We start from the raw sequence: 26,068 nt of genomic DNA on the forward strand, positions 1-26,068 counted from the left end.
GGATCTCCAAGCGGTTGTAGTCTTCAACGGCTGCTTCTCTAACCGTCAGACGGTTCTGTATGCATGCTATTACTAGCATTTCGAGGTCATTGTCTACATAGATGTGTGCAAGCTATTGCTCCGGAATATAGTGTTCTTCAACGTTCTATCATTCTCTTTATATCTATATTCCGTTCTCGTGGATGTTACGCGTATTGTTTGTCTATTGTTTCCCATAGCGTCTGCGCATATTTATGACGCTACATGTGGGATATGGACTACAATGTATAACCTCATTGTATGTTGCCTCTCCTACTATTGCTAATAGAATTTCTCATCTCCCTACAATGCTCTTAGTTTTCCTCATCTCCATGATCCATCCCTTTCTTAGTATCTATACCTCTTATAATAGCCCATGATAGTACCTCAATGCACATTTGCAAGACTTTTGATGACACGATGGCATGGAACTTACCTCCATTGAAGTAACTAGAGGAAGCTTGCATGCACACATAATGGAGGCATTTGCAGTAGCTCCCAATTATTTGATGCATCTTGCGCTGATGCATGCATATTCGCACTACTAATTGGAGGTCTGAAAGTCTTTACCTCTACTCGATACTTGTGTTCATCTCCCGTTCCACCTACCTACTTGTCTTTAGCTCTATCCTAATTGCAATTGTTGTCCTTGCAAGCTCCCTTAAATATGTATGCTTGTTTTCAGTTCTATCCTAATTGCAATTGTTGTCCTTGCAAGCCCTTCACTACGTATGCTTTCATCTCCATATTTATCAATTAGATTGTTTCCATTACCATCTTTGTCGTAATTAATATTATGTGCTCAAGATTTTCACATGACATCCTTTATATTGTGAATAGGCAAAGGAGACTTTTAGATTCAATATTCAAACATGTGGAAGAATAACACAAAATTTTATAGATTTGGTTTTTAAATATAGGGATGTTTTAAATACAAGGTGATTTAGAAATTCATATATTTTAAATATAGGGGTGTTTTAATAAGGTCTTATTCTATGTTTAACAAAAATGCATTTTGACCAAAAAGCTAACAAGATCTTTCTTTTTTGGGCAATGTGGTATGCATTGGAGTATTATGTCTTAAAGTACCCAACATATGAAACATCTACATTTAGATGGGTATGTATATTTTGTATTCTGAGTTTATACTTGTGTAGGACAAGGTCTTAGACCATGTAAAAGTCACTTTTTGGTATGTCTATGATGAGGCCTACCACATGCACAATAGCCTTTACACTCTATAATCTCTTCGAAAATATGAAAAACCATTTGCTTTAAGTGTCATGTTATTTTACTTCACTTCAGCTGTGCTAGATGATTGGAATTTGTAATGTAGGGTTAAGGGACCCCCATATTTTTTGAAAAGAACGCATGACATATGAATGCGAGAATTGGTATAATTGTCCTTCAAGTAACAAGTCCATATAATTGAAAGGCTTTCACTTGTATATGTGAATTTGAGATGATTGTGCAAATTATCTATCAATTTACCTTCCATTTATGCCACGTTGGATGGTAACATAGCTTACATCCTTCTTACCTTCAAAAGAATAATGAGTTTAGTAAAGGACCAAATTTTTTATTGGCTTTGTTTTGATTAGACTAATATTTTTGATCAACTGATTGGCTCGGTTGTATTTTCTTATAAAGTAGTTACACTCAAATGAAAAGGTAGATTATTATAAAGGCCAAATTATGAAAAAAGAAATATTGATTTCTCTAGCATACTAAGGGCAATGAATGCAAAACTTGTCTATACGATAACTACAAAGATATTGGAGAGTGTAATAAACATTTGTTGTGACAAGATCAAAAGTATATGATCTACAACTTTGTTGTCACAAGATAAAAATATCTACACGTTTGTATGATCTACATGATCTATCTAATCTAAAAGTTTGATGTTTATATGATCGAAACGTTTGTTGTCACAAGATCAAAAGTATTTAACAAGGATCTATAGATATTTAACAAGGATCTATAGATATTTGATTTGATGGTTTACACCCTCTTAGGAGCACTAATTATGGAGTGTCTTTGTAACTTTCAAGCTACAACATTTGGATGACGTTGCTTTCATGTTGTTGCACTAGTCATATTTGTATTTTTATTAATATATGGAGTACCATATACCACCTAGAGCATAATCCATTTGATCTTGTCATAGTCACTTCCTTATTTCACCAACCTCGATTAGCCTCCATTAAGATAGTGCCTTCATTTTAAGCTTGATTCATAGGATATACTAATGGCATATGGTGATGTTATTACCTAGGACTCTTAATTACTATTTTGCCCCCCTCATCTATACATACAAATAAATGCACACGTGAGCACACACAGATGCCTTTTTTTGGGTGAAATCATGCACCCACATTCACAAACACATGCAAGCATGCATATTGACATGCATAGTCAAGCTCTCAAAGTGTTTTGCCAATACAAAAGAATGGTTAAGAAGGAGCTTGGGTGTCCAATAAAATGCCTTGACATGAACAATGGTGGAGTGTACATGTCTTATGAGTTTGATGAGTTTTTGTATACTTTAAGGCATAAAGAGATGGGTTACATAGAGATACACCCACAACAAAATGCCTTTGTAGAATGGAAAAATAGAATGATTGGAGACATGTCTAGAGCTATCATTAGGAAAAAACAGAGCTCATTTTGGGGCCGTGAGAGAAAATCATAATTTCTTCTTTTTTTGTTCGGTTGAAATATGTAGAAATGATAAAATACTCAATAAAATATACATAAGTACAATGAATATGTCAAAGGATAGAAGAACAAAGATATTCTCTTATATTCAATACTTAGTATCCCACGAGCTTTTGCATTTAGTGCTCCTACAAGCCATGTCTTGGGGGGGGCATGTACATACTTGCATAAGCATGACATACCTACATGCATGTTTACATACACACATACTTGCATGCATGCATACATACATACATGTTTACAATTGTGTACGCATGTATGCATGATATATGTGTGCATACATACATGCATGTATGCATAGATACATGCATGCATATGTGTGTATGTATGTATGCATGCATGCTTACATGCAAGTTGCACGTATGTACATGTATGCATGTATGGAAGTATGTGTGCAATTGTATGTATGGATGTATGCAAGAATGTGTGCATGCACTCATGCATGTGTGTATATAAGTATACACACTCATGCATGTGTGAGTGTGAAGAAGAAGAAGAACAAGAATTAGAGAGAGGAGAAGGAGAATTTTTAATGTGCATGTGAAAGGGAGAGGGAGAGGAGAAGGAGAATTTTTTAAAATGAGGCAACAAGACAAGGCCCTCATGAGGTCATGAGACTTTGATTTTAGGGAGCAAACTTTGGATGTTGATCATAGGGAGCGAACTCAAGACGGCGATCTTAGGGAGCGAACTCAACACACCCAACGATAAGAGTCACTCACTCCACTAACCACCAAGTCTATTGATCTTGGGGAGAGAACTCAACACACGCGACCATAAGAGTCACTCCACTAAGAGCAACAAGTGAAAGAAATGAATGACTTTTGTCATTCGTAAGGCCTCCCAAAATGTAAAACAAAGGAGGGAGGGAGGGAGAGAGAGAGAAGTGATGAAAATAAAAACGAGGGGTCCTAAGTGTTGAATTATGCTAAGTGCCAAACTCGTTTCAAAGCCATTAGGGCACTAAACTCTAGTGGAGTGGACGGAAGCCAATCCAAGCATTACAAGTATGTTAGAAGCAAATTAATCCTAAAGATTGCGAATATGTATGGTGGAGAGGAAGAAAAGAGAGATATATTTGGTCTACTACGTCCACTGGAGCTGAGCTGCAGTGCGCAGTCGTCGTTGCCACCTTTTTACGTCCACTCCACTCTCACCATCAGCTTTGCTTTGCCATCTCTTCGTCTCTCCCAACACCCTCACCTCACGCTCCTAGCCTTTGTCAATACAACGCTTCCGCCATACACAGCCTCTCTAGTTTCAGACTTCTTCAGTACTATACGAGTTGCAGTAGTTTTGCATCTGTTGTTACCATACCCCTTCCGCCAGCAAAGCAGCTCTCATAGCGCGACGAAGAACAGAAACACCACATCGGTAGCTTCCTCGTTTTCGTTATGGAAACCTCGAGTTCTGCATTTCACGCAACACAGACGAATGGTGGTAGCGATGGTGCAGAAGAAGAACAGTACTCTAGTCCCATTGAGCAAGTCGCGCTCACCGTAGCCACCACAGATGACCCCTCACTTCCCGTCTGGACCTTCCGCATGTGGACTATCGGCCTCTTCTCCTGCATGCTTCTTTCGTTCCTCAATCAGTTCTTTGCCTACCGAACAGAGCCCTTGATCGTCACCCTCATCACAGTCCAAGTGGCCGCTCTTCCCATTGGGCGTTTCATGGCTTTCGCGTTACCCACTAAAACATTCCGTTTGCCTTTCCTTCGTCAAGACCTGTCGCTCAATCCTGGACCCTTCAACATAAAAGAGCATGTCTTGATCACCATCTTTGCCAACGCAGGCAGCGCATTCGGCGACGGTTCCGCGTATGCAGTTGGCATAGTGACAATAGTTAAGGCCTTCTACAAAAGGAACATGTCATTTTGGGCCGGCTTGCTCATAATCTTGACAACACAGGTGACTAGACGAGCTTTAAAGCCTCCAACCTTCTTTTTGCGGGAAACTTCGCTTCTCTTTTTCGGTGTCTTGAACGCTTGTTTCTTCTTAAAGATTAAACGCTAGCAAATGTCTCAAGTATATTTTCATGATTGCGCACTTTGAGATCTTAAGTCTGCACGCCATTCTTAATATAAACCAATCGTTCACCTAAGCTCCTTCTCTAACACGAGTTCCCTATTTGCCAGCTTGCAAAGTAATAAAAAATAAGTTTCCAAACTGCTCGGATTGCAGAATTTCCCACATATATGACAAACATTTTCACTTGCAGGTGCTGGGATATGGGTGGGCGGGCCTTTTCCACAAGTACCTGATTGAACCAGCTCACATGTGGTGGCCCGGTACACTCGTCCAGGTTTCATTGTTTAGGTGACTAACCCCAAATCGAATATTAAGCTTCCAGTTAGGCTGATTGGTTTCAACATTTTACTCACGTGTAATGAAGGTTTTCCTTTTGGCTGCCATGTAGAGCCCTGCATGAGAAGGACAGCTCCAGAGGAATCCCAAGAAGTCAATTCTTCTTGATCTTCATGATGGCAAGCTTCGCATACTACTTATTGCCAGGCTATTTGTTCAGCACACTGACATATTTTTCATGTTTGTGTTGGGTATTTCCCCATTCAATAACAGCTCAACAAATAGGCTCTGGTTTCCGAGGACTTGGTGTGGGTGCTTTTAGCTTTGATTGGTCTGGCATTTCTTCGTTCCTTTCAAGCCCATTGGTCGCTCCATTCTTTGCTATAATTAATGTAGCTGTGGGATTTTGCCTTCTGATTTATGTGTTGCTTCCGGCTGCTTACTGGAGTGACCTATATGATGCAAAGACGTTCCCCATCTTCTCCTCGCATCTTTTCACTGCAAATGGGAGCATTTATGACGTTCACGCCATCTTGACTCCAGACTTCAACTTAAACGTTACAGCCTATGAGAAACAAGGCAGTGTTCATCTAAGCATCCTCTTTGCTCTGACGTACGGTTTTTCATTTGCAACAATTGCAGCCACTCTGACACACGTTCTTTGCTTCTATGGAAAGTAAGCTCTGTGTTTCAAGTAGGAATAACTTTGGTATGAATAATTCTTGTCTTCATTTAATCAACCTTTACATGACATTTTGCCATAAACCAAGGTTCTGCTATATCGGGGACTGAATTTTCAAAATTTTAAATGGGTTTCTCCTTCGAGCTCCTCCCCATGCTTCTTCCTTATTTGGCAGGGACATATGGCAACATAGCAGAGCTGCCATGAAAACTCAGCTCGATATCCATACACGATTAATGCAAAGGTATCCCAAGATACCTCAATGGTGGTGGCATTTTCTCCTCTTTGGCTCTATAGGACTCTCAATAGCAGTTTGCGTGGGTTTCAAAAGAGACATACAATTGCCTTGGTGGGGTTTGCTATTAGCATGTGCACTTGCTGCAGGATTCACTTTACCGATTGGGGTGATCAGTGCTACCACCAACCAAGTAAAGCCCTTTTCATTTCATGCATGGCATTGTTTGAACTGTTTCTTTGCTTCAACTTCTGTATGGAGCTCCAATCAAAATTTCACATTTGTTCTTATGCATAGATTGAAATTATTTTTTGTTCAGACTCCCGGCTTGAACGTTGTAACGGAATATATAATGGGATATATACTACCTGGCAAGCCTCTTGCAAATGTATGCTTCAAGGTGTATGGCTATATGAGCATGAGCCAGGCAATTTCCTTTTTGGCGGACTTTAAACTGGGTCATTATATGAAGGTTCCTCCACGATCAATGTTCATGGTCCAGGTTTACCTCTTCGTTAATATACTTGTCTTGTGCTTTATTTGGGTTCTTTGTTCTTTGTGCTTTATTTCTGCTGTACTTGTCGATCACACGGCTCCTCCATCCTATTTCTCCCCTCTTTGTTCTATAAGGAGCACCAAAAAGGGGGCAACAAAATATATAAATTTATCACATTTTCTCATATACTTAACAGAAAGGTTAGGGAATTAACAGAATAGATATTCTTGTGTGTTTAACATTGAAACGTGAGATGAGGTTATGGACACACAACGTTTTTGCTTGCATGCATGCTGCAGGAAGACATTTTGGGCAGTTTCATTGAAAGTATCAATTCATGGAAAGATATTTGCAGAGAACTCTGTAGCTTTACTGAGCCCATAGAATCCTCTACTAATGGTACAGGATTTCAGATTTTTCTCTTCTAAATGATCCCAGAAGTACTTCATTGTGTTTCATTATTTTATCACACGTTTCTTCTTCTCTTTCAAACATTTTGTATATGCTCATCCTGATGATCTCCTATTGTTGCGATCTCAATCATAAAAAAGATTGCCATATGCATACAAAGGTAGTCCTTTCAATCCATGCATAAAAAGAAGGGAGGTATTACCAAAATCCAACTTGCCTCCTATGGCATGCTACTAACAATTAAGAGTTGGGCTTTTGAATGGTAAGCCAGCCAGCAGGGTGCTGCGGTAGCAAACTAACGCAAAAATATCCAATCACATCCATTGGACTGTATATGAGGGGGAAGAGGGAGCACTCAGGAAGGGATAAGGAGACACCAAACATGGTGGAGCAAAAGCTACTCCAGCTTATTCCTCTATCATATATATATGAGTATACATGGGCACTATACAGTGGGTGGGCACACTGCCCTTTACCCCAACAACCTCCCACTTAAAGGCAGTGTGCCTTTAAGGGAGTATAGTACACATATAATACAATCAGCCATAGGCTGAAAAACAAGATGACCAGACCGTCATCCTATGCCCATCAGCACTTTATAATGTGCAAAGTGCATAGAGGATAAGTTGCTAGCAGACATCAGGTCTGCAGGATAGAAAATGACAAGCTGTAGATGCCTATCAACCAAGATCCCATGCCAGATCTTACTAGGAGAGTGAACTCTCACCACCACGTGCTCCTGTGCTAAGTCCATAGCACCCGAACTGTCACTGTGCAGAGAAAATGTCTCTGTACCACCTGTGACCATAAGCACATAACCTACAATAGACCTCTGCTGGTCTACCCAACCTACATCACCTGCATGCTGCTCTTGGAAGCATAAGGACCTGATGTCCACAACTGCTTCCCTACTGCCAAAATCTACCATAATCATGCTACCAACTCCCACTGCAACGGAAGCAAGAACCGGAAGTGTAGCCCCAATGGCAAACATGTGAGAACCAAGTCTCAACACAGTCATGGATGCATGAAGTACTATGGCTGCCATATCAACCATAGCTTGCTGCTCAACTGATCTGTGATCATCAAACCTGCTGTGTTTCAAGTATGGAGCCAATACAGGCAATGGAGTACTCAGTAACTTTCCCCTCTCCATACTGAAACAACCAAGTATCTGACAAACATCATCAAGACCATGCAGCTCCCACTGCAAAGCATCCCTGTCCATAAGGAACCATATGGCAAGTAACCTCAGAAGGATAGCAATACTGAGACCATAACCTGTCTCACTGCGCATCACATCCTGAGCTCTCATAATGGTATCAAACCTATGAAGCCAAGCTCGAGGGGATTGCTTCTGGCCATGGAGGCACTTACGAAGCAAACACATCAATGATTTCTGCCCATGTGCAATATGACCCGAGTCAATAACTGCAGAAACCACATCTGTCCTGGCATAACCAGCCAATGGATCATACTGGGCATCATTAGCCAAGGTATCCTCCTCACCATGCATCGCCTCATCCTCATCTGCAACAGGCACTCCGCATCCTGGGAGTAAACTGTAACTGTCCATAGAAGATGCATCAATAATCTCCATAGGAGTATAAACCTGTGGAATACTCGAGACATCTGACCGTCTCTGACCAAAATCAAGAAGTAATCGTGGCTGTCCCAACTTTATAACCTGCTCACCGTGGGAAAAACCTCCCACTCCAAGGGATATGGGCTGCCCCTGCAAAGAATTCGGAGGTATCAGTGCACTTACACCCTCCTGGAACACCACTCTCTTGCTATCCACAGTCCTGGGCTGCTGTCTAAACATAGCATCCTCTCTGAAATAGACATTATGGCTGCGTATCAACTCTCTAGTTGAAGAATCCCATAACCTGTAGTCCCTACTGGACTTACTGTATCCAAGGAAGATACACCTCCTCGATCGGGAACCATGAGCATAAGCCTCGCAGCCAAACACATGTAAATGCTCATAACATGGTGCCGTGCCTGTCAAGAAGTCAAATGGCACTCTACCATTCAGAGATCTCCTGGGTGACCTGTTAAGCAAGTATGCAACTGTCTTACATGCCTCAGCCCAATAGCATTCGGTAAGACCTGCATATCGTAGCATGCTACCAATCCTGTCCAATAGAATCCGATTTATGCCTTCTGCCAAGGCATCATGAGCAGAAAGAGGAGGAGTGGTCAACACCCTCCTGATACCAAGTGTATCACATAGATGCTGAAATCTAGAAGAGGTAAACTCTGCATCACCATCAGCCATCAAGCTCAATAGCTTCTTTCCTGACTGATTTTCAGCATTACCCAAGAAGCGCTGAAATGTATCATATACATCATGCTTCTGCCGAATCGGATATACCCATATGTACTTTGTAGCAGCATCAATAAATGTCACAAAGTAAGAGGCGCCACCCAGTGAAACGGTAGCATAGGCCCACAAAAACTGCACTATGAACCAACTGCAATGGCTCAACATACCTCTCACTGACTGTCTTCCTCACAAAAGAGGATCCTGACTGCTGATCATCATCACAATCATGACATAAAATTTGAGAGACATCCATAACAGGAATGTATCTCAATGTTGTAATGGCTTCCATACCTGCAGTAGACATATGTCCAAGTCTAGCATACCATAAACTAACTGATGGCTGCTTACTAATCATAAGCATCTTATCCTGGACACCTGATACATGCAATGCATAAGAGAATCCAACCCGTGATCCCCTAGCCATAACCAGATTTCCTCTAGTAATCTTCCATGCATGATCACCCAAAGAGACATGATAACCTGCCTCAACCAACTGTCCAGTACTGATCTTGCTCGTAGCAAGTCTTGGTATATGTCTAACCCTCTGTAGAACAAGAATAGAGCCACTAGGCATAACAAGGTGGATATCCCCATAACCATAGACATCCATAGAATGATCAATGCCCATCAAACCACTCTCCACAATGCATTCCTGATATGCACTGAACCATGACCTATGAGGGGTCATATGACATGAAGCACATGGATCTAACATCCAATCACCAAGAATAGGTACATCAGTGGCCAAGAAGGAGGTGTCAGACATAGACAAAAGAATGCCTTCATCACTGCTACTGTCAGTGGAAACCCTGGCATCCACGCCTTGAAGCTCAACATGCTTCTCCTTCTTCCTGTCATTCTTAACCTTGCTCTTCTTCTTGTATTTTCTCAGCCATTTCCAGCAATACTTTTTCATGTGGCCATACTTTCCACAATAGAAACATTTAACACAAGTCCGAGAGCTAGACTTGCTCTTGGAATTCCCCCTTGAACATGACCTGTTTCTACCAATTGATCGACCTTTGGAGTGCATATCAAGGCTATTCGGCATATACGAGTATAAAACTCATATGCATGGTAGTCTACACCCTGTACACCATCCTGTACCTGCAAGTAGACTGACTTCGAGAGTGATGACTAAATGATAGAGCATGCTTGCTCATCCATGTCATCCCAATCACTCTGTTTAATGCTATTAGGCTTGACACCTTTGCATTGAATGGGCTTATGCTGCCTCTTCTGCACTAACACATCATAAATCTGCTCTTTCCAATACTGAAAGTTTGATCCATCCAACCTCTCAATATCAAAGAGGGCACTACCAGCTGTAGATGCAATATCTGTGGCACAATAGGTCACAACCAAAGAGCAGTATAGTGCAATAGGCAACCCAAATGACCAAAAAATATAGTGTTGTCCAGACCAATCAGGTCTCCAAATAAATTGGCTGATCCAATGCTCAAAAGCACTCAGCCATAAAGAGGCATAAACAAGAATATATGCAGCCCAGTAACCTGCCAATGCCTGGCAATTGAAGTAAGAAATGCACTGAACCAAATGAGCAATGCCTACTCAACCAATGGCAATAGAAGCCCAGCTCAACTATCCATAAACATCAGTGCGGCATCCACCAATGCAAATCCATAATGCATCGAAATGGCATTTACTGCATCACCAATGCATCACCTCGAGTGTGCAATCCTTTGGCAACAAAATCAAGCATTCACCACTTGCCAAATGTGCCAAAGTGACTTGCCTAAATGCCAATAATGCCCTTGGACTGAAGTGAGATCCCAATCACTTTCTGTAATTTACTGTGAGTTCCCAATTCACTATTGTGCAAGAGAAATTCCTACAACAATACCTCACAGCCACTTTGGGCAAAATAACACGCTGTCCCTGTTTTTGAACAGCGATATCTTTTCACTGAAAGACCGGATGCCAAAGCTGTAAACAGAAAAGTTGTAGCTGGTAGAAAAATATACAACTTATCAGTTGTCCTCAAGAGACAAATCCTTGTGGATTCTCAGATATTCTCACCTGAAAAACAGCTTCCTGCACATTGGTCACAAATAGACAGTAGACTGCAACTTTTTGTGGTTTTGCAGAGGCTGTAACTCCTGCAGCTTATACCGGATCAACTTGCTTCCAAAAGCAAAATTGTAGTATGTTCTGTGAACTACAACTTTCCAGTTCAGCACAAAGTGCAATTCCACACCAGGAAAGAGATATTCAGTCCTGAAAATGACTGTTTTGTCATAAAAACAGCAACAGCAGCAATTGTAATGTCCTGACCAATGGCAAACACAATGCCATAAAATCAGCCCCGAATACGGTAACAAATCAGCCCCAAAATGCTGACAAACCAGCCCTGAAACAGCTCCAAACAATGCTAATCTGACAGGATCTCAATACATCACCGTACCACAGTATGTATCCAACATAGGCAAATAACCATGCATCCAACGAACTGTCAATGCATCTCAACCAGGCATGTACCACTGTCAAAAGCATGTGTCACTGCCACTGCCAAAGTGATGTGCAGATCGAAAGCTCCTTGTGCAAGATTGCAAAATGGCATATGACCAGTCCTGCAAAGTGTCCAAGCAACAGCCTCAAATCAGCGTGTCCTCAGCTCCAAGAGCACAAATGCAATCACTGGCAATCCCCCAGGCATTCAACTGCATCAAACATGCAATCCAGAGGCTCCCCAACAGCTCCCAGATGAGCTAGAGACAATGGCAAAGAACTATGCCAAGACTGGAACCTGCAAGTGCCAAGAGTGGCTATGGCTGAGTGTTTCTCATTCTAAAATAGGAGAAAGGCTGAGTGTTTCTCATTCTAAAATAGTTTGCGAGAGAAAGACTAGGTCCTTTGTATCTCTGAGAGAGAGAAACTACTCAATGCCTCATACATCTCCAGAGACCGAGGCAGCTCCAGCTTCATCAATGTGAAGCCTCCACAGGAATACATACTCCAAGCGCCCTCTCGGCCCAGCCACGTTCAAGACGGTGACTCAATAGAGCAAACGGCTCTACAATGGCTCCTCGGCATCGTCAACTCTTCTCTCCATGCAGCTTGCATCGTCCAACGCCATCTCATTTTTGGCACCCTGAAAGCAACCATGACTCACAATCGCCACGAATGGGCTCACAAGCCAAGCGAAGTCCCATGAGCCAAGTAGCTCATTGAGCACAAGCCTCCTCCATCCGATGACTCCTTCAACGGCCTTCCTACAGTTGCAGGCTAGCGAATGATGCTCCAAACAGAACAAGCAATAACATTGCCTCTTTGAGTCACAGCACAATAGCCAGGCTCCCAACCACCGAGACACTTCAGCGCCTCAAACTTCAAACAAGCGCCCATGCGACTTAGTCGATCTCAAAGGAGCTTGCAGTAGCAGACATGCCTAGAGTAGCAACCAAGGCTTCAGCTTCTCCAACGAGCTGCAAGAAAGCAGCCGCCATGACGGTTCCTAAGCCGCCGGCCTCTATGCAACAGTAGCTCCATTGATGGAACTACAACGAGCACCTAACGCAAGGCTCCCCGGCTCAACCCACAGTGCACCTTCAACGCCTTCATAGCATCTTCAATGTCAATGCTTCTCTACCATGACGAACGAGCTCCACGCCTCTAGCTGATCTGCAACGCACTTCCATCAATGAGTGGCCTCCAACCCCACAGCCCTGCAACTTGGCCTCCTCCCACAACGGACTACTCATGGCAACTCCAGCACCATCGCCACGAGCTCTGCCATCGCCATAGCCACCACTCGTCGCCAACAAATAGCTCCTTCCATGCCCGTGCTCGACGGCCATCAGCCTCTCGACAGCTCCATTGCCAAGCTCAGAGAGCTCCTCGTAGATCGAACGCCGTGGGCTTTGATACCAGTTGAGGGGGAAGAGGGAGCACTCAGGAAGGGATAAGGAGACACCAAACATGGTGGAGCAAAAGCTACTCCAGCTTATTCCTCTATCATATATATATGAGTATACATGGGCACTATACAGTGGGTGGGCACACTGCCCTTTACCCCAACAGTATACTGGTCTAATATTCATGTGATACATAGAAACGAGAATGGAATGCATGCTTGTTATTCCCATTTTATGATATGAGTTGAAAGAGTCCCAATCCTTGTTTGTTTATTGCAGGGAGTTAATGATAAATCTCTGTTTTCAAGTGTACCCAAGGGGCAAGGCTTCAAATTTTTGTTAGAGTTATGGTCACTCTTGCTGCTGGATGTAAAATAGCCTGGGCGATTCACTCCAAATATTGTACCTATATGGATAGTGGATACACGGGGGTCCTTGCGATTGACTTCTCCAAGATTAGCATTCTTTTCTGCCCAAAACCACATGTTGGAGACCCATCAGAAACATCATTTATGTAAATAGGAAAACTCCAATCATTCAGATCCAGCATAACATTTGAAAAGATACATCTGTACTTGGAAACATCCCCCCCCTAGCCCTGGCCCCACAATCCAACTCTTTCTTGTACCCCTAAGCTCTCCCAAATGTGTACTTTGTCTCATAGGCTAGTTCTACATCTCTATTTGCTCCTCTCCAGCAGGTAATGCCAGTCCTTTGCAGGTCGTCCAGCCTTCAGCTCCCACCACTCCTCTTTTCTGGTACTCCCCAACTGCTGAGCAGCCACAAAAGGCACTCTTTCTTTGGGGTGGTCTGCCCAGCTCAAGTGTTAACACTCAACTAGAAGACAATGAGTAGACCAAGGCCAAATGGAGTGCCCCAAATTGAAGTCCCTTGCTCCAACGACACCTACAAGACCCTGATATTTAGCCATTGCTGCCATGCAACTCGACTTTATTATGAGAGGATGTAAGGGCAAGCAGGGGGGACACTCTTTCTGAGCCCCATGACCAGACATTTCAGCTATAGCATGAAATTTGAGATCTCCAGTTACAACGAGATCATTGGAGCTGAGACTTCAGGACATGGAGGGCACTAGTAAGGAAGACTGTGATCAAGATGCCGTGCAGAAGTGCATTGACTGTCCCTCAATTCCAATTTGAATGAAATAGTCAGTACACAGGTCCAAGCAGCAGGGAGGCAGGCACCTCACGGGAGCTTGCCTCCACTGTCAAGAAGATGGCTACTTGCAGAGATGACATTCATCGAAATGGAAGTCATAGCAGCAGTATACACTATGGTAGCTGACCAAATCAGTCTTGAGCTGAAGGAGAAACAACAACGGGAGGAAATAGCCCTGAACCTATGCGTCAAGGACCTTCCAGAGTGGAGGAAGCTAGAGCACACTTTCAAAGGAGAATCTTGCAGCAATAGAGCAAGCAATGTCCATGGTAACATGGAGCATGGATGCAGTTGATGCATTCCAACGCACTCCGCAGAATCATGATATCCTCACGTTCATAGCTAATGAAGCAAGGTTGCATATCCTTATCAACCTAGACTCCTGAAAGGTACAAAGTTGTGGATAGCAGAGGACTTGACCCCTCGCCGATTAAAGGCCAAGGCATCTGAGCTTCAAAAAGTCAAGGATGCTCACAGGAATGGTAAATGGGCAGTTTATAGGAAAGGTGTAACAAGTATCAGAGACTTCAAATCTTTATGTAAAGATTCTCATTCTAAATCTGATGTATGCTTCTCTTTATGGAGTCCTGATGGCACTAGATTGGATCAGATTGTAAGGACCGTCAGTTGATAGGCTGAGTTAAGTTTTACTCATTCCATTGAATTTTCTTTATCCAATCCCACCTGGTACTCTAATGTAATAGCTACTATTGGTCCCATAGATCATTTTTGTCTTCTGTCTTTCTGTCTCTAGAAGTGTGTCCCCCCCCCCCCCCCCCTCCTCTCTCTCTCTCTCTCTCTCACATGTCAGGCTCTCTCTCTCTCTCTCTCTCTCTCTCTCTCACACACACACACACACACACACACACACACACTTTTTTTTGTGAAACCAGTGACTATAAAATTAACATAAAATCAATGTACATGACATTAGACTCCAAAAGAGAGCCTAATGGAAGCACTCAAAAGCAGTGAGAAAACACTTCAAGGCTAGTAGCATCCAGATCCCTCACAGCATAACTATCATATAAAGATTGCTTGAAGGACATTCTGAAGAAAGCATATGCCTGAGGGAACTGTTGTCCCATCCTAAAATGCCATCTCTGTGTCCAAATAGTCCATAGTACCCAAAAACGAGCCCAATGAAAGAAAAGGAGGAATGGAGACATCTGAGATGAGAAGCATCCAAACATCCGGAAGAGTTTCCCAAATCCGATAGAGGGAAACTGAAGCCGCGGCAAATGAGAGACATGAGTGATCAATATCCGAGAGTGCGGGCAAGACCATAACAGATGGGGAACTGTCTCACGATGATGAGAGCAACGGGGGCAGGAAGAGGAAGCAATACGACGTGCTTCCAATTTCACCCCAATGGAAAAAGCCCCCACTATACATCTCCAAAAGAAAAGCGTTTCAATGGCAATTTAGCTTTCCAAATTTTCATGAGTTTTGATTGCCACCAAGATAAAGGCCTATCCAAATTCCAAAGAGTGTTGGCATGCTTATCAATCCATGGCGGTGGAAGAAGAAATCTGTAGACCATCGAAGATGTCAAATTATGCATTGAAAGTGAACTGGTAGCAGGAGACAAGGAAGCCAGATTCCAGTCCAGTAATCTGTCCTGTACAAACAACGGAGGAACAGGAACAAAAGGCTACAACACAGATGTAAGTAGCCTCCAAATGGGCCTATGATGCAGACCCAAGGGGAATGTCCTGCAAGCTTGTGGAAATGAAAGCACATAACCATGTTGATCCACCACATCTCCGACAAATCTTATGCCCAATTTCATAAGATTATATGCTTTAATAGGTGCCTGTAAAGAAAGTGGCGAATCAAACACCTTGCTCCAATGGATACTTTCAAACGAAGAGAATTACCATGATGGGAGGAAGCACCTGACCATTTAGCATAAGAGAGAATTCTCTTCCAATCATGAATAAAAGCAGTAGAAACAGGACAGCCAGGAATTTTCCCTTTAAATGTAGTCATTACTGCTTCCCAGTGATCTGTAATCCAATGCCCGTATGCATGAGACTTCATGTTTCCACACATAGCTGCTAACATAATAGCTGTAACCTGATTTCTCTATCCTAGCCTCTACTGCAGATCACGGGAGTAGCACCATGATTATCCACCCAGCCTATTCTGCCAAGACTCCCAAGCGAGAGAGAGAGAGAGCTATCATCGAAATCACGTAAATCACCACATTCTTCACTTCTCTCACTAGCCTTGACAGACCCCAAATCCCTAGATAGATCTAGATGCCACATGTCATCCATATAGGGCCTTCCTAATGCAACATTTCACCCCTCTCTTGGGATGCATTTAATTCCTTGCCCCTAGGCACAATCTTTGCACTAGGCCCTTGGTCTCAGATCTATCTAGTCTGGTGCTATCAGCCCTCATCTAGGACCTTGACATTAATCCCTCCCGATCATTTACATAAAGCGCAAACACATATATTACAAAGATAGATCCTATAAGGGAAATGTCGACTGATTCTTCCGAGGTCATGCTACCTCGGCTAGAGCGTAACATTCCTTCCCTCTTCAGATATCAGCGTCCTCGATGATAAAGTCTGGGAACACTCTCCGCAACTGATATACGGATTCCCAGGTAGCTTCGGATAGAGGCTGACCATGCCATGCAACCAACACCGTGGGTATCTTCCGATTTCGTATTTGCATTGTTCCTCGGTCCAGGATTCTTGTTGGTTTGCGCCTTGCAATATCCTCTATCTCCTGAAACAAAACCACACCTTCGATTAGTGAGTCACCAGTATGTAAAAATTTCTTTAAACGTGAAACATGAAAAACCGGGTGCACCTTACACCCCTGTGGCAATTCTAATTTATAGGCTACACTGCCTATTCTCTTTAGAATTAACCACGGCCCACAGTATCGAGGTGATAACTTAGCACACTCTCCTGAAGTCAACGACTTCGAGTGCGAAGGAATTCTGAGAAAAACTTTTTCTCCTTCTTCAAATACTCTTATAGACCGATTTTCATCCGCATACACCTTGGCTCTATAGCCTGGCGGATATTAGCTCTCGCAAGTGCTAGCATCTCCCGCATCTGAACTACAAAGTTCGCGGCACTAGGCACTTTCTGAGGTACTCCAACTATAGTTGGATTGGCTGGCCTATAACCATAGTTCAGTTCAAACGGACTGAACCCAGTAGAGGAATGTTTCCTATCATTGTAGGCAAACTCCAACAATGGCAACCACTTGTCCCATGTATGTTGCCTCAATGACACATATGCTCTCAGCATATCCTCTAAAGTCTGGTTGACTCTCTCCGTCTGACCATCCGTCTCAGGATGATCCCCACTACTCATTCCCAACTCAGTCCTTAGTGTCTCAAATACCGCTGTCCAAAAGTGACCGGTAAACCTGACATCTCTGTCTGACACTATGGATCTAGGCAATCCATGCAGACGAAATATATGTCTAATAAACAAATCCGCTACTTGCGGGGCACTAATAGACTCTCTAGTCGGAATGAAGTGAGCCATCTTGGTTAGACGATCAACCACCACAAGGATAGAATTATATCCTCCTTGTGTTGCAGGTAGCCCTACAATAAAATCCATGGAAATGCTCTCCCACTTACTTAGTGGTATTTCCAAGGGCTGTAAAAGTCCGAGTGGCTTCACCCGCTCGGCCTTACTTACCTGACACGAGAAACACCGTGTCACATATTCATGAATATGCTTTTTCATCTTTGGCCAAAAGAAATCTCGCTTCACGAGATCATATGTCTTCTCGACTCCTGGATGTCCCGCACACGGGCTATCATGGCATTGTCGAATGACTCTCTGCCTGAGATCATTCTGACCAGGTACTACAACCTTGCCATTTCTAACTAGCATACCATCCCTTATGGTATATCTTGCATAAGTTTGGCCTTTTCTGGATGCCAGGTCATCCTTTTCATTTTCCCCGGGTTTTAACACATGAGCCTTAGGCCATAAGCTCTGGACAAACTCGTCCACTTTTTGAGTTTCTCTTATCTCGGTCATTAGAGCACTCTCTAATACCGTGAAACTCAGGTTGTGCATAATGCGAGACAACGCATCAGCCACCTTATTGTCTTTTCCTCTTCGGTACCGAATCGTTAGATTAAACTCCTGCATGAGCTCTGCCCACCTAGCTTGGCGGCCCCTCAAGTCAGGCTGTTTACAGAAATGTTTCAGAGTATCATGATCCACATCCACATAAAACTCTGAACCATACAGATAATGCCTCCATGTTTTCAAATCATGGATAACTGCATACAACTCCAATTCATGAGTTGGCCAATTCCTTTGAGAGGGAGAAAGCTTCTTGCTTTCAAAGGCTACTGGCCTTCCCTCTTGAAGGAGGACTGCTCCTACCGCAATGCCACTTGCATCGGTTTCTAGGAACAACGGTTTCTGGGGATCAACTATTTTTAACACCGGTCCTGAGACCACAGCTTGTTTTATGGTGTTAAAACTTTCCTGTTGATTCTGTCCCCAATTAAAAGGTACTTTATCTGAGGTCAGATCAGTCAATGGCGATACTATTCTGGAATATCCTTTGATATGCCTTCTATAAAACTGGATGAATTCCAAGAACGATCGCAACGCGGTCAGACTCTGAGGGATTGGCCAAGTTAGTATCGCAGCCACTTTCTTCGGATCCATTTCTACCCCCTGTGGAGTAATTATGAACCCTAAATACTCAAGCCTAACCATACACAGTATAGTTTTCTTTTTATTCACGTAAAGACTGGCTTTCCTCAAAGTACTGAACACCATCCTTAAGTGTTCACGATGTTCAGTAACACTTTTACTGAATATCAGGATATCGTCAATAAAATGTACTACGAACTTTCCGATATACGGACGTAGTAAATCGTTCATAAGCATGACGAAGGTCGCTGGAGCATTGGTAAGTCCGAAGGGCATTACCAAAAACTCATAATAACCAAACCTGCTTCTAAAAGCGGTTTTATGCACATCCTCGGCTCTAATCCGGATCTGATGATAGCCGCACTTAAGATCTATCTTGCTAAAAATCACGGCTCCATGTAATGCATCTAGCAAATCATCAATCCGAGCCATCGGATACCTGTGCTTAACAGTGATATTATTCAATGCTCTGTAATCTATACAGAGGCGAAACGTATCATCCTTTTTCCTCTTTAATATCACTGGTGAAGCAAAAGGTGAGAAACTTGGTTGAATCTGCCCCAACTTGAGGTATTCTTCCAGTTGCCTACGCACCTCCGCCTCTTCAGTAAAACTCATTCTATAGGGAGGTCTATTTACAGGTTCTGCCCCCGGGATTAGTTCAATTTTATGCTGAACTTTCCGCTCTGGAGGTAACCCATAAGGTAGTTCATCCCTAAAACATTCAGAGAACTCCTCTGTTATAAGATTAGCCAGCTTGGCCATCTCACCACTTTGCGTAACATCAGTGCTAGCCGAAGAATCATCCACCGACTCTACCGATGCTGTGCAAAGGTACAAAAACTCTACTTGAGCCTTTCTGATTTCCATCACGGAAACCAATGGTCCCTGAGGTATATCTCTTTCACCTCGCAAGACATAAAGCACATCATTCATCTTGAATTGATATACGTGCTTTTTCCAATCAATGGCTGGATTCTTCCTAGAATGCCACGCCATTCCCAGGGCTATATCTGCATGAGCAAGCTTGGTCATTTCAAAATCAAGCTTCTCAGCATAGTCCTGAATCCGAAGCTCCAACTGGGTAACCCTTTGGTCCCATACTTCAGTTGAACTTCCATCAGCCATCCTGACTGTATACGCATAGTCAGATGGACTTGTCTTTAGTTTCAGCCTCTTCACGAGCTTGGAGTTAATTACATTGTGAGTTGACGCCGAGTCAAACAACACAATGACATCATGACTGGCCACTTGCCCTTTCATTTTGATTAACTCTGTATCATTGAAGGCTGTATACCCCGTTGCTGCGGGCTTAGATAGGATGTTATCAGGTGCACTCGTCACTAACTTAGTAACAGACACACAGAACAAACAAGGTACTAACCTCTGAGAAGATCCCGCTAGCTGAATCTGCATCTCTTCCGCTCTGGGACTTCCCTGCATCTCCACGTCGCACTTTGAGATCACCATCTCAGCCATCCGACGATCTTTATTACGTGGACAATCTCTCCACTGATGAGGTTGAAGGCAACCAAAGCACAAGCCTTCTCTCCTCGCTTTTTCCCGCTGTTCTGGGTTCAAGGGAGATTTAGACCAAGCCCGGGCTGCCATTGGAGTTACTTTCCTCTTCACTCCAATGGTGGTACTTGGCTTAGGAGTTTCAGCCGGTCTCGCCTGCTTGGCTTGACCACTCGGCTGCGAACCACTCCCTCTACTAGTCCACTTCTTCTTAAACCCAGATTTCTTTGGATACCCATACTGGGTTCCGACCTGTGCAAACCCACTTGGCTTGCTGCCCTTGGCATCCTCGTAGTTCAGGGCTATAGCTATTGCATCATCTAGCGTGTTCGCGTACTTAGCCCGAACTTCCATTTTTATTCGATCATTCAATCCAAATATGAAATCTTTCACTTGGATTGATTGAGGCAGGGGTTCGTCAACCTTCATTACACTCTCTCGAAACTTATCAGTGTATTCTGCCACTGATAAATTTCTCTGACGAAGGTTCCTATATTGATCCCAAGCTCGGGATGCCTCGTCAGGAGGTAAGAAGTGTTTCCTAAACTCTCTTTTAAACCCCTCCCAGGTAGTGGATGCTATGCCATCCTTTTGTTGTTTAATCCACCACCGATCCGCAGCCTCACTAAACATATGGGTGGCCTCGCGGATCTTTTTGATGTCATTTCTGATCTCACAAATGGCGAACGCCTCGTCCCATTTGTGTAACCAGGTCTCAATGACATCGGAGCTACGGTCGTTCATCCGACCAGAATACTTTTCCGGTCTGTAATTTGCAATATTCGGCACTTTAGCCCTCCTAGGCTCGACCGTATGAACGCTAGACTCCGGTTCCATTGGAGCCTTTCCCTTCTCCTCTCGAGAAGGTCTGGCAGACATACTATGTATCGCTCTCCTAAGCTCGGACTGCCCTGCATTGGCTTGTAATTGCTGCGCTAATAACTGTTGCAAGGCATCCTCCAACAATGCAATCCTGCCAGATAACGTATGAGCTACTGGGCGCGATCCCTGCTGGGTCGGCCGGACTCCTGATTCACCAGGGTCCCTCCTGGAAGCTCCTTCTTCTGCTTCCATTTAGTTCAATAGGTGGTTGGTCTTGGGGTTCTTTTCTCTTTTAAAAAAAAAAAAAAAAAAAAACACCCCTAGAACACTGTAATCAAAAGCTGACACAATTCAGTGTACTAACACTCTGAACCTAATTCCCTATACTAGGGAATACCTGCAATCTGACATGCACACTAACTACGCATTTGACACAGGCATATATATTCAATCCCGCCTTTCCCTATACTAGGGAAATTTCTGCAAATAACTCAAGTATACAGGCATAGTCTCAAGCACAATCTGTCCTTGCTACAGCATCAAATTTTATGCATACTTGTCACTCTTCACGCAAACGGAGCATCAGCAAACCAAATCAGGAAAAAAAGAATTGACAGAAGTGACAAAGAGCCCCCTGGTCTATGAATTCTGATCGAAATTTGTCTGAGGGAACGAATCGAAAACTGGCACGGGTTGAGGTAGCCAGGTATCCCGAAGCCTGTGATACCAATCGTCAGCCACCACGCTCCTTTGCTCTTCAAAGATCACCACGCCTCCGTTAAACCCACGAAGGGTCTCGTATCACGTGTTTGCGCTCCACGCCTGCACTACGTGACTAGACGCCGTCACAAATCCTCGGGTGTCCGTCGTCACGGCACCCCTCCGGTTCGTAGGCCTGTCAATTCGTTACAGGAACCCCAAGTCCTCTCGCAGGCCCTTCAGACCATTACGGGACTCCACGTCATCTCGCCCGTCACTGGTTCCGTGCACGCTGCCCGTTCGTGGGTCCACGTGAGCGCCGCTCCTCACGGACCTCGTCGGCCTACTGATAACCAGCCATATTCCAAAGCGGAACACACAGGATCAGTACGTGACGGTCTTCACTACTTTGTCGTTCCCAGTACTGATCTCGCTTAATTCTCCCTTCAATTTCGTTCTGGCTGGGCACCGTATGATCGACGATTCTCTACTGCCGTCCTAGGATCGTTCACTAACCGCGCTCTGATACCAAATGTAACCTGATTTCTCTATCCTAGCCTCTACTGCAGATCACGGGAGTAGCACCATGATTATCCACCCAGCCTATTCTGCCAAGACTCCCAAGCGAGAGAGAGAGAGAGCTATCATCGAAATCACGTAAATCACCACATTCTTCACTTCTCTCACTAGCCTTGACAGACCCCAAATCCCTAGATAGATCTAGATGCCACATGTCATCCATATGGGGCCTTCCTAATGCAACATTTCACCCCTCTCTTGGGATGCATTTAATTCCTTGCCCCTAGGCACAATCTTTGCACTAGGCCCTTGGTCTCAGATCTATCTAGTCTGGTGCTATCAGCCCTCATCTAGGACCTTGACATTAATCCCTCCCGATCATTTACATAAAGCGCAAACACATATATTACAAAGATAGATCCTATAAGGGAAATGTCGACTGATTCTTCTGAGGTCATGCTACCTCGGCTAGAGCGTAACAATAGCCCATGGCTGTTTTTGCTGAAAAAAATCAGCAATCATAGTGCTCTTTCTTGCCAACATATGAAACCGAAGATTGAGAATATTCAGTCCCCCATGAGTCTTAGGAGAACAAACAGACTGCATGGGAAGTAGTCGCAAAGCCTTCTTGTGAGATTTACTTTTCCAAAATATCTCCATAGCCTGGGACATATAGGAGCCAAGTGCTTAAAAGACCAGTGAAGAAGAGGCAAATAAAATTGCACATATGCCATAATGATAGACCGCACTATCCGAAGTCGAACATGTAAAGGCCAAGTTGACAAGTGCCAATATTCCAGCTTCTTGTTAATCTTTTGAAGCACCCATTTAAGCTGTTGTTGAGGGGTAATATTCCAGCCAATGGGATACCCTAAATGCCTCACAATGGTATGGGAAGAAATAATGTGGCCTGGCCACAGAAGTGCATGCCAATCAGCTTCTTTCAAAGCTAGAAGATTCGATTTCTAAAAGTTGATATGCAGGCCAGCAGCTATGCCAAAATCATCCAAAGTATGCATCAAATGAGAGAGGTCACGTTGAGAATTCCTGGGCATAAAATATGAATCATCAGCATATGCCTGTGCAAGAAACGGCTGTGCACCTGAAATTTGCAAGCCATGAAGCTGCCCAGTATCTGCAAGATGGTCCATATGCAACAATAACGGATGAGTAGCAATGGCATACAGTAGCGCACTAAGAGGGCATCCCTGTCTCACTGAGCGGGTCATAGTCCATGTCCTTAACAACCCACTGCCAAGCAGACACTGTGCAGTGGCTTGAGAATACAACCAGTAAATAACATGAACCCAGCCGAGGGCCAAATCCCAATTTATGCATAGTCTGAGAAATAAAATCCCAATGGACAGTATCAAATGCTTTCGCAATGTCCACTTGCAGAATGAGAACATCTTGTTTAGAATATTTGGCATACTCGATTGCAAGCAAAACATTGGAGATATTGTCAGTAATCTGCCTTCTGGGAACAAACCCATACTGCCTAGGATGAAGTCCTACCTACAAGATAAGTCGAACCCTAAGGACAATCATCTTGGCAATGAGTTTGTAAATGACTAGCATAAGAGATATGGGCCGCCAATCAGCCATTGTCTCACACAACCTTTTTTTTGGGATCTCACACACACACACGCACGCACGCACGCATGCACACAACAGGTCTATGCCACAATGCTTTTTCTCTCTGCCAATAATGTAGGGACTGTTAGCACTCAGTTATTTCTCCACTTTCATCTTTCTTAAGGTTTCTGGTTTTTTATTCTGCCTATTATGAGCTTTCCTTTTGTGCAATTTCTAACCATATTTTTCTGTTCCTTCATTCTCCATCAATTCCCTTCCTTCAGCACCCATTATGACCAGGATATATATGGGAGAATAAAGTATTCATATTGCCGGCGTGCAGCTAGGTCCTTACCTCACACATTCCACTGAAGAGTGAGGGAGGCACACCAGGGGGGAGTCTGAGGCTAGTATGGCATGTGAATTTCACAATCTTTGTCCAAGGCTATCACGGGTTGCAGAGGTAGTTGTAATAATGACATGAGCCATTCAAAGTTAACAGTTGAACATGCTTTCTATCGTCCTTGAAAATCTTGCTTGTAAAGGGAACATCACCTTCATGAAAAAATTCTATTCATTAACGGGTCAGAATTTTCACAACTGGTTTTTGCAACGTTTTTTAGAGAGATCATATTGCATCATGTATGCGTCTGCCTAATCTCTGTCTTAAGACACAGCCTCTCCTAGTAACAAAAGTCTTCTTGAAAAGCATGAGCATGCCCCTGTAGCATTGGCTTTCAGTCATCGTCTCAGAACACATTTTCTTGCAAATCAGATCCAGCCTACCATTTCAAGTCATGATTTCTGCACCATCTTTCATGGAAAGCCTGGGCTTTTCTGGTCCCAATAATAAACATTTCGCCACCTTTACAGAAACCGCAGTCAAGTCATCCTTTGATGGTAGAGTAAGCGATTCCAGGAAGAGTCAAATTTGTCTCCATCTCTTCTACACTGCATTTAAAAAAAATCATGTTTCACAAAACTCTAGTTTAGGCATCCCAGTTTCAGTGGCCAAATGAGCGAAAAGCTAGTAGCTTCCATCTCAGAGCAAACCTTGACCTGTAAGATAGGCCACTCCATAAATATGCTGCTCTTTGCATCCCTTAAAAATTGGAGAAAATGCCTTGGCTGAATGGTCTCACTACTGCAAGCATGTCAATGTGTACGATGTTATTCTATTATAACATGTTTTTGCCTTGCAGGTTATTGGCACAATTATTGCTGGGAGTGTGAATATGGGGGTTGCTTGGTGGCTGTTGAATTCAATTGAGAACATATGTGATACGAATCTTCTGCCAGCAAGTAGCCCTTGGACGTGCCCAGGTGATACAGTGTTCTTTGATGCGTCTGTAATATGGGGCCTCGTTGGACCAAAGCGGATATTTGGGAAACTGGGCGTGTATCCTGTCCTCAATTGGTTCTTTTTAGGTGGGGCAATTGCACCAGTCATAGTTTGGTTATTTCACAGGGCCCTCCCCAAGATATGGTGGATTCCGCTCATCAACATGCCAGTGCTTATTGGAGCCACTGCAAATATGCCCCCTGCCACTACTGTGAATTTTACTTCGTGGGTGGTGGTTGGAACCATATTCAATTATTTTGTGTTCAAGTACTATAAAAAGTGGTGGAAGCGATACAACTATGTCCTTTCGGCTGCCCTCGATGCTGGACTCGCTTTCATGGCAGTGCTGTTGTACTTTTGCCTGCAACTTCCAAATGTTGAAATGAAGTGGTGGGGAACGAATGGGGAAAATTGTCCACTCGCACAATGTCCCACAGCTCCTGGCATTGTGTCCTCAGGTTGTCCACTGCATTAATGACGTGCCAAAATGGAGAGGATTTGGGCTTTCGTGGAATGGCATCTGCCGTGTTTAACAATGGCACATCTGCTGTGTTCACCAGTACAAAGCAAAGGCATCGCATTGTTTTCTTGCATTCCATAGCTTTTCCAGATGCAATCCTATTGACATTACGATTTACTGTTCAAGCTCTCGTCTTGGCTTATATTTGAGTTCATCGATTAATG

At 43.5% G+C, this 26,068-nt stretch overlaps 1 protein-coding gene across 1 annotated transcript; it reads left to right on the plus strand.

Moving 5' to 3' along the window:
• Nucleotides 1-4,130: 4,130 nt before the first annotated feature.
• On the plus strand, nt 4,131-25,862 carry LOC147896626 (oligopeptide transporter 4-like). The gene is made up of 6 exons (XM_087381077.1): nt 4,131-4,646; nt 4,957-5,054; nt 5,155-5,718; nt 5,900-6,152; nt 6,279-6,461; nt 25,245-25,862. Exons 1-6 carry the CDS (start codon nt 4,131-4,133, stop codon nt 25,857-25,859), a joined length of 2,229 nt encoding a protein of 742 aa, XP_087237203.1. The 3' UTR covers nt 25,860-25,862.
• The last annotated feature ends 206 nt before the right edge of the window (nt 25,863-26,068 follow it).

This window comes from Dipteris shenzhenensis, chromosome 11 (genome assembly GCF_047967505.1).
Source record: "Dipteris shenzhenensis isolate YYH24624 ecotype China chromosome 11, Dip_SZ_1.0, whole genome shotgun sequence".
In the NCBI taxonomy this organism is placed as follows: domain Eukaryota; kingdom Viridiplantae; phylum Streptophyta; class Polypodiopsida; order Gleicheniales; family Dipteridaceae; genus Dipteris; species Dipteris shenzhenensis.